This window comes from Hypanus sabinus, chromosome 6, assembly GCF_030144855.1.
Source record: "Hypanus sabinus isolate sHypSab1 chromosome 6, sHypSab1.hap1, whole genome shotgun sequence".
Taxonomy (NCBI): Eukaryota; Metazoa; Chordata; class Chondrichthyes; order Myliobatiformes; family Dasyatidae; genus Hypanus; species Hypanus sabinus.
In genome coordinates, this window is record NC_082711.1 from 144,559,795 (window position 1) to 144,577,516 (window position 17,722).

At 38.6% G+C, this 17,722-nt stretch overlaps 1 protein-coding gene across 1 annotated transcript in view; it reads right to left on the reverse strand.

Moving 5' to 3' along the window:
- Window positions 1–17,722, reverse strand: part of elna (elastin a) — a 230,028-nt gene that overhangs the window by 9,695 nt on the left and 202,611 nt on the right. Inside the window, exons 43-47 of the mRNA XM_059973126.1 lie at window positions 15,692–15,895; window positions 7,252–7,299; window positions 5,977–6,018; window positions 3,916–3,963; window positions 2,503–2,544 (exon numbers count right to left, since the gene is read on the reverse strand). Of these exons, the coding sequence (XP_059829109.1) occupies window positions 2,522–2,544; window positions 3,916–3,963; window positions 5,977–6,018; window positions 7,252–7,299; window positions 15,692–15,895 (365 nt within the window). The 3' untranslated portion in view covers window positions 2,503–2,521. The remainder of the gene's footprint in view (window positions 1–2,502; window positions 2,545–3,915; window positions 3,964–5,976; window positions 6,019–7,251; window positions 7,300–15,691; window positions 15,896–17,722) is intronic.

Below are 17,722 nucleotides of genomic sequence, written 5' to 3' on the forward strand. Positions count from 1 at the left end.
AATAAATTCTGGGTTCAATCCTCTGTGTGGAGTTTATGTATTCTCACTGTGACGGTGTACATTTATTTAGGAACTCTGGTTTCCTCACACATCCTGAAGAATTTGAGTTCAGAGGTTGATAGGTTAGTTGGCCACAATAAATTTCTCCAAACATGGAAGTGATAGAACCTTGGGGAGTTAGTGGGAATCTGAGGAATTGGTGGACAGGGAGGATTGTGATTGCTCTGTTACCAGTATTGACTCTATTGGTCAAAATGACCTCCTCCATATTTATTTAGAGATTCAGCATGGAATTGGCCTTCTGGCCCTTCGTGCCACACTGCCCAGCAACTACGATTTAAGCCTACCCTAATCATGGGACAATTTACAATAACCAATTACCTATTAACTGGTATGTCTTTGGACTGTGAGAGGAAGCGTGAAGACCCGGAGGAAACCCACACATTCCACGGGGAGAACGTTCAGACTCCTTACAGATGAAGTTGGAATTGAACTCCGAACTCTGACACCCGCCCCACCCCCGAGCATTGTACGCCCCCGTGGCGCTGTGGCTGATGTTGTAAGATGTAAATCTGGACAGGAGAATCAGGGCAAGTGAAACATTCCAATAAATGAAACCAGTGGAATTTGATAAACAGCTGGTGGAGAAAATGATCAGAGACTTGCCGAGTTCAAAATAATGTCCTGGTGATCAAAGGGGCAAATAAAAACTGAGGTACCTAAGATAAGGGCAGTTTTACAGATGGTAACTTCTTTTTCCAGCTGTTTTCTTGATTAGTTTTTGTTCTTTAAGAATTGTCCCAAATAACTGGCTGCCCTAATTAACTGACACCCCAATTAACAGGAATCCATTGAGTGAAAAAAACGATGTGAAAAGAATAACTGGCTCCTTAGTGATTTTTAGTTTCTGAGAGATGATATAATTAGAAGTTGTGCAGTGGCATCACTCAGATAACATACAAATACCATCTTCAATTTTCCTGGCAATTCCTGCTTGCTCACAGTTCAAAATGTGATCATAATAGATGAACGATTGGACAGGGCACCTTACAAATCTGATCTTTATGAGCTGAAGAAAGGAGAAATGTTCCTACTTAGGGCAGTCAAAACCTCCTTATTCAATCTCTTCCTCTGTGGAACAGCTTGTACTTCTCTATTCATTCTCTCAGCTGATTTGTTCCTTGTTATGTCTTCAACTGTACCCGTGCCTGGAAGCAAATGCTTTTATGCAGAAAACGTACTGTCAACAAAACGTCATTTCACACGTGTTGGAATTTGAAGCAACTATGGTAAACAGCAAGGACTTGTAAAATATTGAAACATCCCAAAAAAGTAACAAATGGTTCTTGTAAATAGAACTGTTCTTTCTGCTGCTGATAACGCATCCAACAGTATGAATAATGTTGAGCTCCAAAAACATGCAGCTTCTCAACTTGATATTTCTATGTTGAATGTTATAATGAAAAGGAAATATTCTTCACTCATGCAATGGACATAAGATCATAAGAGATAGAAGAAAAATTCAGAGATTTGGCTTTTCACACCTATTTTGCCGTCCAGCGGGATCATGGCTGGTTTTGAATTTTGTGACAAACACAAATATATTATTGACTGAGCCTCCACTGTGCCCTTGAGCAGAAAATTTCAAAGATACACAGTGGGATAAGAAATTTCATCTCATGATCTGGAATGGCTGATCACTTATTTCAGTGTCTCAGAAAGACAGCTTCCAATATTAAGGACCTCCAGCACCCAGGGCATGTCCTTTTGTCACTGTTACCATCAGGTAGGAGGGTACAGAAACCTGAAAGCACACACTCAGTGATTCAGAAACAGCTTCTTCCCTTCTGCCATCCATTTGCTAAATGGACATTGAACCCATGAACACTACCTCACTTTTTTAATGTACATTTTTTGCATGATTTTAATCTATTCACTATATGTATACTGTAAATAGATTTATTTATTATTATTTTATTTTTATTTTTCTTCTTCTAGATTATGTATTGCATTGAACGGCTACCACTAAGTTAACAAATTTCATGACACATGCCAGTGATAATAAAATTGATTCTGATTAAACTATGAAAACCTAGAAGGAATCTTCTATATTTCAAGTTGATCACCTGTTATTCCTTAAATTCAAGAGAATATAGCTCCATTCTACCCAATCTATCCTCACAAGTGCTTTACCCCTCTCCACACCCTACCCCTGTTACACTTAGTGATATATTCTAATACTTTCTCTCCCATTGATGCTACACAAACTCCTCTTTTCTTAAATAGTGGGTTACATAGTTTATCTTCAAATCCTTTGAAGCTGTTCTGGGAATTTTGGAAGATGAAAACCAGTGCATCAACTTGGTTTAAAACCAATCAAAATTAGCCAGTTGCCAGGTCATCAGGTTCTGGAGATTTATTCATTTTCAGTCCCATTGTTCTTCTCTACTTGCTTTTTAAAAATTAATTATAAATTATTTGAAATCTCTTTTCACTCTGTACCTGCAGTTCTTAAATATCTTCAGGTGGACTCAATATATTCTTCTGTGAAAAGAGACACAAACAATTTGTTTAACTTGTCTGCCATTTACTGATTTTTATATCAGTCTCAATCTCCATTTCATTCCATATGAGCCTTTCATTAATTGGAGCTAATCTTTTCCTTATTACACACTTAAGAAACATTTATAGTTTGTTTTTATATTCTTTACCAGACAAGCTGAATTTACCTTTTCTTATCAATGATTTGGTTTTCCTTGCTCTTTTCTGAAATTTTCCAGATTCAGAGAGTTATGACTTTAATTGGCAACACTATAAGCCTTTTCCATTGATTAAATAAGACAAAGCATAAAGGACTTAAATAAAGAAATGAAGTTCAAAAACCAAAGATGTAAATGTAAGGCAAATATGAGTTACTGCTATATAAAATGGTATTTGGGAAACAAGAATGTTTTATCCATGTGTCTGAACGTAAGGTAATAAAATCAAAGAACATGAAATTTTGATCAATTCTGCCAGGTTTGCTGATTTATGCTGACCATTTGATTTAGTTAATCATTTAGTTGGAAGCTTATTTCTATCACCAAGGGCTAAGAACACATTTCCTTTTTCCTTAGTTTGCTTAAAATATGCCAACCCTTTACCTCAGATATATATTCCCACCTTTTGTCATTAGTTTTATTTGTCTACCCATCCTTTTCCCACAGTAGGCAAATGAATGAAAGAATCACTGATATATCATTCTTTTATCATTATCTCCCCTATCTTTCTGGGGCTACTGTTTTCTCTCAGTGCCACGTTGTTTTGATAGTAATCAATGCTAGAATGAGGCAGTAGGATTTACTATTCAAAATCATGTGTATGATTTAGCCAAAACCATACTATTGCACTACTATACCGGGTGCATAATTGATGAGCCTTGAATGTCATATTCATTTTATGGACACATTGATCGGTACATCAAATATTTACATTCTGCTATGAAAAGCACCAAAATAAGTTATTTAGTACAAGCCCATTCTGAAATAGTTGTAAAGATCCTTCATTGTCACTTTTCCAACTATGTTAGTCAAGTGGCTTCTTTTGTTGTCGTGCATTAACGATGGCTTTATAAGTTAGAGCACAATCTATAGATAACTATCATCTATGTATCATAACCTTTGCTAAGGTAATGTAGCACTCATATCTTATTATAAATGCTGCTTGAAGAATGTAATTTCTGCTGAAAAAAGTGCTTGCAATGGAAGTATATTTAGCTGAACAAACAAATAGTTTAATTTCCAAACCATTCCTATAGAATCAGTATACCACTTCATACAAGATTAAACTACCATCAGAATTAACTTTGGAAATTTAAAATCATTCTGGAGTACCTCATTCTATGCATATGGAATATCAAATGTATCACATCCTTACCAGGTTGATAATAGGGTAAGAATCCAGCAGAACCTCTTGCCCCAAAACCTGAAGAAGAACCAGAGTGTGAGAAAAATGATGATAAACAGCCTCTTAAAATGACAAGATCATAATAGTTAATAATTATATTGTTATAAAAATACACATTATTGTAAGGTGAATAAAGCTCTTTTAGAAGTTGTGTGTGAAATCATGCCATGTCTAGCCACTTGGACAATGGCATGATCTGCGAACAGTTCCCTTAAGATTATGAAATTGTATTCTGTCAACTGTGGGTTACTTCAGGGAATTAATATTTGCTATTTCATTCAATGTGTCGGTATAGTCATTGTTTTATAGATTAAATGGGTGCTTGAAGATTAAGATCTCATAACTGGCACACCACTCATGGTATACTGGACAGCAGAGACCCTTGCTTTTCTGAGACATTGGCTACCTAAAGCAGCCACTTCAAGAAACTGAAAGGTACTATTAGTGCTAGCTCTGTAAAATCCTCCAAGTTCACTGGAAGGTTAATGTCCTCATTCAGGCCAACATCTCCTGCACTGAGGTACTAGTGCTCAATCACTGCATCATTTATGCTCAGTATCAGAATACTAAAGTAGATACTCTAGTCCAAGCTCCATCAAGAGAAGAGATCAATAGGTGGACAAAGGAAGAGATTCAAGAATGAGCTCAAAGCCAGCTTGAGGAATGTTATATCCCTACTGACTCCTGGAAATTTGCAGCCCACAACTTCTAAGTATGGTGAAGCAGCATTTGAGATGCTATTGAGAACCTTGATTGCGTGCAATTGAAGAATAAATAAGCCCTGAGAACAGCAGCAGAGTGCACTACATCACAAGCTATCCACCCTGCCATAACATCATCCACTTCCAGCCCCTGCTGTGGAAACATCTGCAGTTCCCACAATGAGTACAGCAGCTACTTCAGAACCAACAAATCTGGAGTGGAAGCTAATCATTCTTGATTTTGAGAGACAAAAAGAAACACGAGGAGGAGAAGAAGAAGACTTGAGAAGAGAAATAGAGAAGTAGAAAATACAGTTCTTTCATCCAAGTTGAAAAATACTAGATTGAAGCCTCAGCTCAGCTTAGTATAGCAATCTAAACTTTTTAATCAAGCATAGCGCCTTTAGGATGCAGTGATAAGCTTTAAGTTTCACCTGCATTCCCGTTTGGACGTAAGCACTCTTTTGTGCAATTTCTGGGCATTCTAGAATGTGGTTCCTTATCAGCTGATCTATTGGCTGATTTCAGAATGTTTACAAGGGGTTTGATTGATGTTATATCATATAGACATAGGACTGGTGCACCATTAAGGTCACCATCAACTTCCAGGCAAATATATTTATATTATCTGAATTGGACTGTAAAAGGTTTCAGGAAGGCAGCAATAGGTTAGGAAGATGGGTAAATCTGTAACAGATTCGATTCATTGTGGAGAGTTTGGGATAATATACTTTGAATGGAAATTAGGTCCATATACTCAAAAGAAAGACCACACAAGTTGTCACATGATACATTCAAACAGAACATTTTATGCTATAATTAGACCACAGTGTACAGGTTTGTATTTAACCTTCAGCATGTTTGCAATAGGGATAAGAGATTATCATTATGACTCGAGACCCCTGGACTATTTTTACTGTAGTATGAATGGCTAATGGGGGAATTACAATGAATCTTAAGGAAAGTGAAAGGCATTAAATGCAGGCTTTGCCAATATCATCTGCATTCTGAAAAATGAATAAACAAATAAATACGCAGTTACACTATAGGCAGGGGACTGATGTTGTTGCCTTCAAATTGGTCTACATGGGTTGAAAGTTGATGGAATCACCAGTAAACTGTTTTGTTATTATCTTTCCAAGAAATAGGACCAGATGTTAGGTGTATAATCCAGCATAGTCTTCTCAGATCAAGTACAAACAGGGAAAGTCAAACAGGTGATTTTATGGAAATACCATACTAACAGTAATTTCTTTACCAGGGTGATATTCAACACCAAGTAAGTCAAGTGGAACAACTAGAAATTTCCCACCAAAGAGTTTTCAGTTACCTAGCTTGGCTGCTTTTGCTCCAACGCCTGGTAGCACTTCACCTGTTCAGAGAAAACAGAGTTACACGATGTAAATGATGAAAGGCTGGGGAACTTTCTCTTATAAATGTGAAGTAGCATCTAAAATTAACTGTTAAAGATCTATTATCCATTTCTGCTTTGGAAGCAAATTGAAACATTTATCAAGGCCTATTGCTGGCTAGCAGGAGTGGACTTCCTAAACAGGTGGTCAGCCTGTTTGAAATGGACCTGTGTCCTTTGATGTTGTGGTGAACTACATATACCTGTCTGGACGCGCCCCCCTGCTGACTGCTCCTGTGGCTCCTCCCACGGACCCCGGTATAAAGGCGATTGGGGCCTGAGCCCTGCCCTCAGTCTCCAGGATGTAGTATGGTGGTCAATTGCTGCTTGTTTTTTCTTCCAGTCAATAAAAGCCTATATCTCGCCTCACGTCTCGGAGAGTTATTGATGGTGCATCAGATGTAAGGAACTGATTTGTAGCAATACACACTTTAAACAAGCATCAGGGAATATCAAATGGTGAGTGCTTAAATGGTCTGTAACATTGGCTTCTCCCTTCCACAAAATGCATTACACAGAATATGACATTCCTTTGGCACATTGTTACGTAGGACTTCATGATATTATGGTAGCCTGGAACTGACAGGCTTCTCCAAGATATGCAGTTTCTGCTTGCGAATCTGACAGAAATGAGACCCAGAGTGGAGTAAATGACAGGGCTCCAGAAGGCTAAGTGGTACATCTCATCTACCAGGCACACTGATAATCCTTGGAGAAAAATACACTTCTAAATTACAGCTGTTGCTACCTACAAAGATTATCTTAAAATTCAAGGGCAACATTTTCAACATTAAGCCATTTCCAATGTTAAACAGCATTTTCTATTCTTAGATCATAGCATTAGAGACAGCAGCTATAACAACAAAGAATCCATGTAGAATTTTTCAGTTTCACTTCTTCCATTGCCAGTCTCTTGAGTAAAGGGTGATTTAAAAATCTAATGTTTTCATTTCCATTTGTATTGCTCCTTTGAAATGTTGGTACCCATTCTTTTTTGCTCTGCATCAAAGACTAAGAAAACTTATCATATTTCATTTTGTCTGTTATGATGATCAGGAAATTGTCCCTTCTATGCAAGTGGAACAGGAACCATCTTAGATAATATTACTGCATTCAATTCTATAAATAGTACCTCTCTCTCATTCCAGAATACTCAACAACATGCTAGTTATTTAGCTGTAGTAATAATGGTACCTGGTTGGGGTGTCAGAGGAGCACCGGTGGGTCGAACTCCAGTTACACCTGCAATTACCATGCACACACTGTTAACTCTTGGAATTTACTTTCACTGTCCAGAACCTGCTACGTTCATAACAAGATATAAATTTACCACCCACTTAATGTAAATGTAATTCATTCTCCTGTTATTACTGAATATCTAAACTGATTAAAATCATATTGATTACAACCATGTTAGTTTCAGCATAACTTTCAGCAGGAATGACAATGTTTGCGTGTTCTGTACACTCGAGAATGAATTAGATGACTTTGTTTGAAAGTTAGGAAGGTTTACTGGAAACAAACTCTTCCACGTGTGTATACTACTTTTTTAAATCTGGTACTTAGTGAAGGACAGCACATGTGGCTATTTGTTTCTAGAAATGGAAGGAGATATTCCAGGTCTTTTAGAGATACAACACTTCACAGGAAGCAAAATGGCTTAAACCTAGGGAAAGCTCTCTCTGGAAATGCCCTGTAAACTTACTGGGAATAGATCCTCAAAAATGAGACACTATTCAGATGCTTCAGTTGTACTACAAATTGGCCACAGTATTTAAATATTCCTCACAATCCTGATGAACCCAGAACGGTTACTGAGCAGGATCAAATGCACTTCAATTTGATGGAATTATTGTGCTACTTTAGCCTATCAGGCTGTCATGTGTTGTAGGCCTCAATAATCAATACATAGAGGGCCTCTGATGTCATTGCATTATTGGTTCTTTGACCTAAATTCACCTGTATCAGGGTAAGCGTCATATCTAATTCTCTCTTATATTCACTTGATAAATATCTAATTCAATAGATATATTGAACGAATATATCTAATTCATGGTTTACTGATGGATGACCTTTGCTAAGTATCAGTTTCATTTGATTTTCAAAGGTATGTGGAATGATATAAACTGTTAAGTACAGTAGAAAGCTGTGATCCAGTACTTTGTCTTTCATTTCTAAAATTAGGATATAATTGCATAAACTGTCAGAGTAATGTATAGAAAATACAGAATAGTTATAAACACAAGACATTCTGCAGATGCTGGAAATCATGAGCAATACACACAAAATGCAATAGGATCTCAGCAAGTCGGGCAGCATCAATGGAGAGGAATAAACAGTTGATATTTTGGACCAAAACCCTTCATGACAGGAAAAGATAATGAGGAGGAGGAAGGAGAAGGAGATTGTTGGCAAGTGATAACCTGCTGAAGGGTCTTGGCCCAAAACATCTACTATACTCTTTTCCAAGGACGTGCCTGGCCTATTGAGTTCCACCAGCACTGAGTGTGTGTTGCGAGGATTTCCGGCATCAGAGGGTTTTCTTTTGTAGGTGGTAGGTGAGACTGGGTGAGGGGAAGGTGTGTGAGTTTGGGGGAGGGGGGTTTGTGGTGAGGAGGTAAGAAGAGCAAAAAAGAGAAGGGAATAGGTGGAAGAGGTAAAGGGCTGAAGAAGAAGAGTTCTAATAGGAGAGGGCAGTGGACCATGGAAGAAATGGAAGGAAGAGGGAAACCAGAAGGAGGTAATGGCAGATTAGGAAAAGAGAAGGGGAGAGAAGGTGACCAGAATGGGGAATGGCTAAAGGGAGACGGGTGAGGGGGGAGTGATTACTGGAAATCAGAAAATTATGGTCATGCCAAACAGGTTGGAGACTACTCAGATGGAATATAAGGAATTGCTCCTGAACATTGAATTTGGCCTCAGCATAGCAGTAGAGGTGGCCATAGACAGATATGTCAGAATGGAATGGGAAGTTGAATTGAGATGGGTAACCACTGGGAGATTTCGCTTTTTGCAGTGGACAGCGCAAAGGAGCTTAATGAAATGTCTCCCATTCTGCGTTGGGTTTCATCGCTATCCAGCAACTTGCTAGTGGGGTAGACCTGCAGTACTTGATCTCCTTGATAACCAACAGTGTCTTGCAATTTTGAAAAAGGTGTAAAGGATGATCAATTTGAAGAAGATGTCAGTGTATAATCTGTTTCCAGAGATGGAGATAGAAAGATTGAGAACCGGTGAGAGGTGTCAGAGATGGATTAAGTAAGTTTGAGAGCAGGGTGGAAGTTGTGGGAAAAGTTGATGAAATTGACAGGCTCAGCATGGGTGAAAGAAGCAGCACCAACACAGTAGTCAATGTAGCTTAGAAAGAGTTGGGGAGTGTTACTAGAATAAGCTTGGAACATGTTTATGAAAAACTCATTCTTGGACCATTAACAATCTTCGTTATCATAGCCAGAACCTATTCTTATTTAAATGCTGAATGCAGCAAAATATTGGAATGTGTGTCATGTCACAACTTACGTCTTATAGTAGACATAGCAGTCTTTACTTTCTAATCACCATCACTTTAAATGACCATCTACACTGATCAAATCTGTGCGTCTTAATGTATCATTTCCAAAAGCTAGCATTCCAAATGTCACAAGCACTGGACTATTCCTATCATCACCAAATTTTATAATCTGCAATTCATGAGTTTGTCTTCATCAGGAGATTGGAGGTGGAGAGGGTCAGTAACTTTAAATTCCCTGGTGTTTCAGAGGATCTGTCCTGGGACCAGCAGTAAGTGCCATTACAAAGAAGGCATGGTGGTGCATCTACTTTCTTAGCAGTTTGCACAGATTTTTTATGGCAACTAAAACTCTGACCAACTTCTATAAACGCACAGTGAAGATTTTATCTTGACTGGTTGCATCATGGCCTGATATGGAAACACCAATGCCAGTGAATGAAAAAGCCTACAAATAATAGGGGATGCTGCCCAGTCCATCATGGGTACAGCCCCCGCACCACCAGGCACATCTACATGCTGTTGCAGGATAGTAGCATCCATCATCAGGGATCCCACCACCATCCCTCCCTTGCTATTGCCATTATGAAGGAGGTACAGGAGCCTCAGGTCCCAAACCACCAGGTTCAGGAGCATTTATTGCCCTGCAATCAACGGGCTCCTGAACCAACATAGATAACATCACTCACCTCAACTGCAAACTAATTCTGTAAACTATGGACTTACTTTCAAGGACTCTCGAACTCATGTTCTCAATATTATTTATTTATTATTTTAAAAAATTTGCACAGTTTGTCTTCTTTTGCACATTGGCTGTTTGTCCATCTCTGTGTGTAGCTTTTCATTAATTCTATTGTGTTTCTTTGTATCTATTGTGAATGCAAGAAAATGAATCTCAGGGTTGTATATGGTGACATATATATACTTCGATAATAGATTTACTTTGAATTTGAAATCTACAACAAAAATATATGACAAATCAAACTGTTACAATGGTCTAATTAAAGGATTGAAACTTGGTTCCACTATTATGCAACAGAGTTTTAAAGTGAAAGTAATCTGTTGTTTCAAAAAAAACTTTACTGTATTATTTTGAGATGAAATTAACAATTATGAATGAGTAGAATTTACAAGTTAGACATCATTTTCATGAACAAACCCTTGCCCAGTGGAATAAAAGAAATATGATCCGTGAATTAAGAAATCTCTCTAATTTTGTACACTGCTCCAGAATGTACTCTTGAAGTAAATGATGAATATAGTGCCAATTATTATTATTATTTTTATCCCAAACTATTGCTTGGGTTAGACAATAAGCAAAATCTATTTAAATTGCTCATTTTTTGAAAGATAGTTACAAATGACAGCAATTTTAAAATTATATTGGCAGTTTTAAGACAATTTGATGTTTGAACGAAGACGCAGTATAAATCCAATCAAATGCCCTGTAAAGCTATTTGAAACACTCTCCAAGTGAATGGTTAAACTTTGAATTATATTTATACTGTCCATATAAACTGTACTTTTGAGAAAAATAGATTCATCTAAAACATGACCTCCAAAACAAATAATCAAAAATTGTTGGGGCTATCTATGCTGAATTACTGCATTTGGATGGTTTACGTGAATTTAGCAGTGACAGTAACACTAAGATTTTCTCTGCAGACCCACAGGCCTTGTTGATTTTTATCATACATGCAAGGGGATGGTAGGAAAATTGATACATTGGTATTATTTTGGTTGCATATTTACCACAGCAACATTTTAAGATATTGTATATAGCAATAATTTAATCATACTCTCATATGCCCATTCTTTGAAAGTAATGGGCACTGCAAACTAATAGCTGATGAACATATCATAAATCTAATCAATCGTGTTTACATCTATAATAATCTTAAGCCTCCCTGATACTTTTCAATGAACCATCAAGCATTCATGCTGTCTCTTTATATCAATTTCATAAGTTTGGCACTTTTCCTGATCCCACATAGTTATAAATACAGAATATACGGGCAGTCAGGCTCTGGTGCAACTTGTACACCTTGTATTTGTCCCATCAGCTTTACACCAGCAATGACTGATGTATGTGATACCACCTCACCCATTTAAAAAGTGTTGTCATTCTATATGGAAAAGATTTCTTTCTTTTCATTTCTACAAATATTAACATTTTAATTAACTTACCAATTAAATGTTTGTAAACTTTTAAAAAAATGAATTAATTTATGATATTGAATTTATTTTCTATCACTTTTAATTGTTTCCACTGAGAATCAGTTGCCCAAAAATGCAGTCAAGGTGATAAGGTGGTAGGCTACATGGCCTCCATATTCATTGCTTGATGCCCAGTCATTTCTCATTGCATTGCCTTAAAGGACCTGCAGGGCCACAGAGAAGGGGTTTGTGAGAGTGAGGAGAAAAAGTCAGAGGTGGGTCAAACACAATCTGGCACACTACTGTTCCTCAGTTTATTGGTCAAAACAGCATCATTTTATGCTGCCAGTTCAGAGTCATTGAGTTATATGGCATAGAAATTGATCCTTCATCCCACCACATAAATGCCAACTATCTATGCCTACCAATATTAATCCCCTGTTAATTCCATATACCTCTGTGCCCACTCGTTTCTTATTCTTGTCCAGATGCCTCTTCAATGTACCTAATCCTGCCTCCAACACCTCCAACATTTCAGATACTAACCACTCTCTGTGCAAAAATATTAACTCTCAGATCCTCTCTTCCCACCCATGTTAAACCTAGTCTTGGACACCCCTACCATGAGTAATGGACACTGGATATCAACCATATCATGTCATCCCTCAGCCTCATTGCTCCAGGGAAAAAACTCTCCTTATCCAATATTCTCTTATGACACCTGTTCTTCAGCCCAGGCAACATCACTATTCCACATCCTCTCTCATCTAGTCACATTTTTCCTGTAGCGTGGCGACCAAAGCTGCAGACAATACTCCAGGAGTGGTCTGACTATTGTTTTATTAATTCTAACATGACATCCCCAACTACAAGTTACTGATGATGGTAAGCATGCCATGACTCCTTCATCAGCCAGTCAATCTTTGTGGCTACTTTCAGGAAACTACATGCTTGTATCCTAATGTCACTCTCTTCAATAACACTCACTACCATACAAAGTGCATCTCCTGCCCTGGTTTAGCTTCTGAAAATGCAGCACTTGTCTTGAGTTGTATTCTGTTGTTACCTTGCTCACTTTCCCAGTTGATCTATTTAGGTGTCATCTGCAAACACATATTTATTAGTTTTCTCTATGTTGTAAGTCACTGTGTTTTCAGAACCTACTGTCAAAAAATTATCGAAGCCCTGGATACTGCTGAATGGGTATTGCAATTTTCCAAAGGAAGTATGCTGCTTGGGACCAAGGTTCTGGGAAGAAATCTGACAGTGGTTTTGAGTTGGAGGTATGTTCAAAGCTGGAGATCAGGATATGTGATAGTGTTGGGGAGACTGGGTGGTGGACTGGATCCTTCACCGGAGGGAACAATTAAAAAAAAACTGGGCATCGGTGAGTCTATGTTGATGAGGATCAAAGGCTAATTGACAATTGGTGGGAAGAGAGAGAGAGAGAAATCAATACAGAATCTGAAAGACAAAATTTAGGGGTGCAATTTAACTTGGCAAGTTACCAGTCCTCCACAATGTAATAAAAAGAAGGTTTCTATTTGTTACATCCAAAACAATGTGGATTAATTGCTGTGGTAACAACAGTCCTGAAAGATCTCATTTGATGTACATCTGGCACTTAACACTGTAAAGGACATACAAGTGCAATTCAAGCCTGATTGGTTGACAGCAATATTAAACAACTGGCAAAATGTTGTTACTGCATTTCACACCTTAAAACTATTGGTGAAATAAGTAGGGTTACTTAATTTTATTTCTAGGCTTATATTTCTTTAAATTGAAATAAAATGATGAAAACATTTACTTGGTGGGGTATAAATCACAATTAATGCTAACAATTTCTTTTAAACAGTTAGTTGATGGTGTTGGGGAGCATCATATGTTCCTGTCAAGGATGAGTTCTACTGGATAGAAGGTGAGGGTCTGTTTCTATGAGTAATCTTGTGGCAAAGAGTAGGAGTGAAGATTATGGTGGGAAATCTATAATGTGTCATTAAAAAGCAGGTATTATGCTGAAGGTAAAAAGTTCCTCCTGCTCTACCAAAGATTTTGGTGATGAGCAGCAAGACACAGAACAGTAAAATCTCTAGAATTGCTTATGCCATAATCCACATTGGAGCTAAGGAGCAATGCAAATCCATCAATTCAATGAGTCTTGCTCTGTTTTAAGGAGGAGAAATCACAGGGAATGGCACGTTTCACAAATGAAAACATACAAGGTAGTTGTGTGACAATAGGATAATTGATCACAAGGTATAAATTCTCTTCTGAACGTTCAGATTCAGTTATTTATCACATGTACATTGAAGCATGCACAACAATATGTCATTTGCGTTAACAGCGAACACAACATTAGGCTGTGCTGGGAGCAGACCGCAAGTGTTGCCACACATTTGAACGCCAACTTAGCATGCCCACAATGTTCAGCAGAAAAACAGCAACACAACAAAAGCTGTAAAGCAGACCTCTACCCTCCCTCCCATCCACGTACCGCCCACTCACACAGACAGACAGTCTGTCAACCTGAGAAAAGGCTGCCTCCAGGCCTCCAGCTTCCAAAGGGCTCGCAGACATCAGGTCTCCAACTTCCCTGCGGACCCAGGGCTTCGGCCATCGGCCCTCGACTTCCGTAGTTCCAATCGACCTTCAGGCTTTGATCATTGGTATTGACCCCAGGACTCGCTGATGATGGAACCCCCAATTCTAAACCTTGAACACCAGACAACTGGATCTTGGACTCCGGACTCCAGGCCTCAAATTCCAGACTTACTGACTTGTGTACCTCGGGGAACACCAGCCCCCGTGCATCCTGACTGCCCAGACCTCCGAGCTGGTGATCCTTTAGGGTCCTCACTGACTTGTGGGGGATATGGTGCAGGAGCACTTAGCCTCGCTGGTTTTCATCCTGAGCCCACACTGGCCTGACATCTGTCCAGGATCATCCCATGTCCCTGTTGTTGCCAGCTGCAGAATATGGAATGCAGAGCACAGACCTAGACCCCAGCCTGACCCATAGCTCCCCACGTCCCTGCTCCTAAATCATAATGTGACCCCTAAATCCCCTCTCTGTCCCTAAAACTATCCCTATGGACCTAAAGGACAACTAAGTCTGAGCCACGATGTCAACGGAGGCTGCAGCTCGGTGCCATTTTGACTGAAATGGAGCCCACATCTAGCTGCTGAAAAAGTTAACTTAGCCGTCTGTTTTGCAAAATATATATTTTTTAGATGCTTTCCATTCTGAGTCCAGTGGAGAAAATGCTTTCTCCTGATGTAATGAAATTTTTGACTTTTCTCAGAAGTACAACGTAGCACTTCTCATTGCTCAAGAAAGAGAACATGATGCAATAATAGGAGATGATAATAGTAACAAGGAAATAGGGAAATAGTTTCCCTACCAAACTGATTCCACAATTTATGGACTCGCTTTCAATGACTCTACTATATTTATTGCTTACTTATTTACTATTGTTCCTTTGTTCTTTTTTCTCTTCTTGTATTTGCAGAGCTTGTTGTTTTTTACACATTGGTTGTTTGTCCATCTTTGTTATGTGCGTTTTTTCATTATTCTATTCTGTTTCTTTGTATTTGATTTAAATACTCCTGAGAAAATGAATCTCCGGGTTGTATGTGGTGACATACAAGTACTTTGATAGTAATATTTACTTTGACTTTAAAATCAATACTACCAATATTGATTTCTAAGATTTTTCTGGTTGCCTCTTTGGCCTATTTTAACAGACAGGAATATCCCACACTATCACAAACAGAGGTGGCTGACTTTTCATTTGAGACATCATAGAATGAATTTTAATGTACATATGAAATATAATTCAACCTTGGCCATATCCTTCAAAATTTCAGCTATCAATTATTTTCCCTTTAGTTTGAAGAATCAAACATGATGGATTACTGAACATCTAATGGGAGAAAAAAGCTGCCTTTCTCATGACAGGACATTACCCAATCCAAGGCCAGGTTGCACGCCCACTCCACCTCCGGGTTTAACTCCGATTGCACCACCGGGCTGGATACCCAGGCCTCCACCAGGCTGGACACCCAGGCCTCCACCAGGCTGGACACCAAGGCCACCACCAGGCTGGACACCAAGGCCACCACCAGGCTGGACTCCCAGGCCACCACCAGGCTGGACTCCCAGGCCAGCACCTACAATACAATCATAGGAACATATGCTTCAATATATCTATTTAATTCTTTGGGAAAAAAATTTAAATTAGGTATTTTGACCAATGTTGTTTGGCAACAAGTAATACAGATATTAATAACAACATGGTCAAACAATTATTCTCTATAATTCTTCCATATGGCAAGGAACTATAGATGTTTCTTTAGAGATGCCAACTTTAATTTAAGAGTAACATGAAAAACAATCTGACTGTTCACACAGATATAAAATATTTCATAGTAATTAAAAAAAAAGATCCCTGCTATAGGACGTCTATCTCAAAGGGTGAGTTAAGCACGAGAGCATTAGTAAATGAAATAGATTAAATGGTATTAATTTATTCTATGTTCTGAAGCAGATTATCTACATCTAAATTCATTATTTTAGAAACTGATCTCCAACAACTGTTAATTTTTAATAGATGTTCAATCCCTATTTATTAAAACTTATGATTTTTTTCATAACTAGTTACTGTTTATTTTGGTTATTAATATAATATAATGTTTAAAACAATTATCAAATCATCTCATTAAGGAAAAAATGTTTGCAACATGTAATTATTATACTTAATTCTGAAGCTTCTTTAACTTGGAGATAGCTTATTCAAAATCATAATAATTATTTGCTGATACTGTAAGGTTTTAAATTTATAATTGAAAGATATAAGTCTGTTATAGTAATAATAGAAAATCAATATGCATTGAAACTATCAATGTCAGGCCGGTATAAGCAAGCACTTCCCAGTCTCTATCCAGCTAACAGGAATTGCCTGTCATGCATTTCCAACTCATCACCTGCAGCCTATTTAAACCCAGCTCTCATCCACAGTTCTTGTTCACCCATTGAACCAGCCAACCTCAACCAGTTGCTCCTAGCCTTTGGGTGCCTTGTTGCCAGTTGTGTTTAGTATCTGTTCTTCCTTGTTTTCTGGTTCTCTCATGGGTGTTTATTCTGCAGTTTATTATTAAAGTTATTGCTGAGTGCTGAATCTCTCCACTGCTCTGTGCTTGGGTCAAGCCTCCTCTACGTTTCTTGACAGACTGAAAGGATGAGTGAACCAGCGATTGACCCAGCAGAGTTTGTTCGCCTAAGGAAAATTGTCCTTTGACATGAACACATGATCACGAAGTAGCAGGGATCCATTGGCCATTCTCAATCAACTCTCGGTCTCCATACAGCAACACCGTGCCAATCAACCTTCTCCCTTGGAGCCCTGGATTATAGTGACTGAATGCTTTGATGGATCCCCAACGTGGTGTCACAATTTTCTGTCCCAGTGTGTCTTACATTTTGAACTCCGGCCATCTCTCTAAGTTATGGACTGAGCCAAGATCACCTTTGTCATTTCTCACTTGACTGGAGAGCTCTGACCTGGGCCTCCGCTAACTGGGACAGTAAAACCACTATCTGGAACGAATATGAGGAATTCAATGCTGAGATATGCTGGGTTTTCAATCCTCTGGGAAGTGGCAGGGGGCAGCAGATTCGATACTTTACCTGTGCCATGCTCAGTATTGGATTACGCTGTTTTAATCAAGACCCTTGCGGTGGAGTGAGGCTGAAATGAGGAAGCAATGCTGGCCCATTACCATCACGGCCTCTTGCAGCATTTGAAAGACGTGCTGTCTAAGTGCTGGGAGATGCTCACCGATCTTGAAAGCTTCATCCTTCTGGCCCTCCAAAATGACAATTGTCTTATGAAATGACCTTTCATATCATTAGCCAGAACCACAGTTCTGTTCCCAGAGCCAGTTCAGGAGAGCTCCCTAGAACTCCCTCCCCCCACCTCCCAAGAGCATGATTGTCGG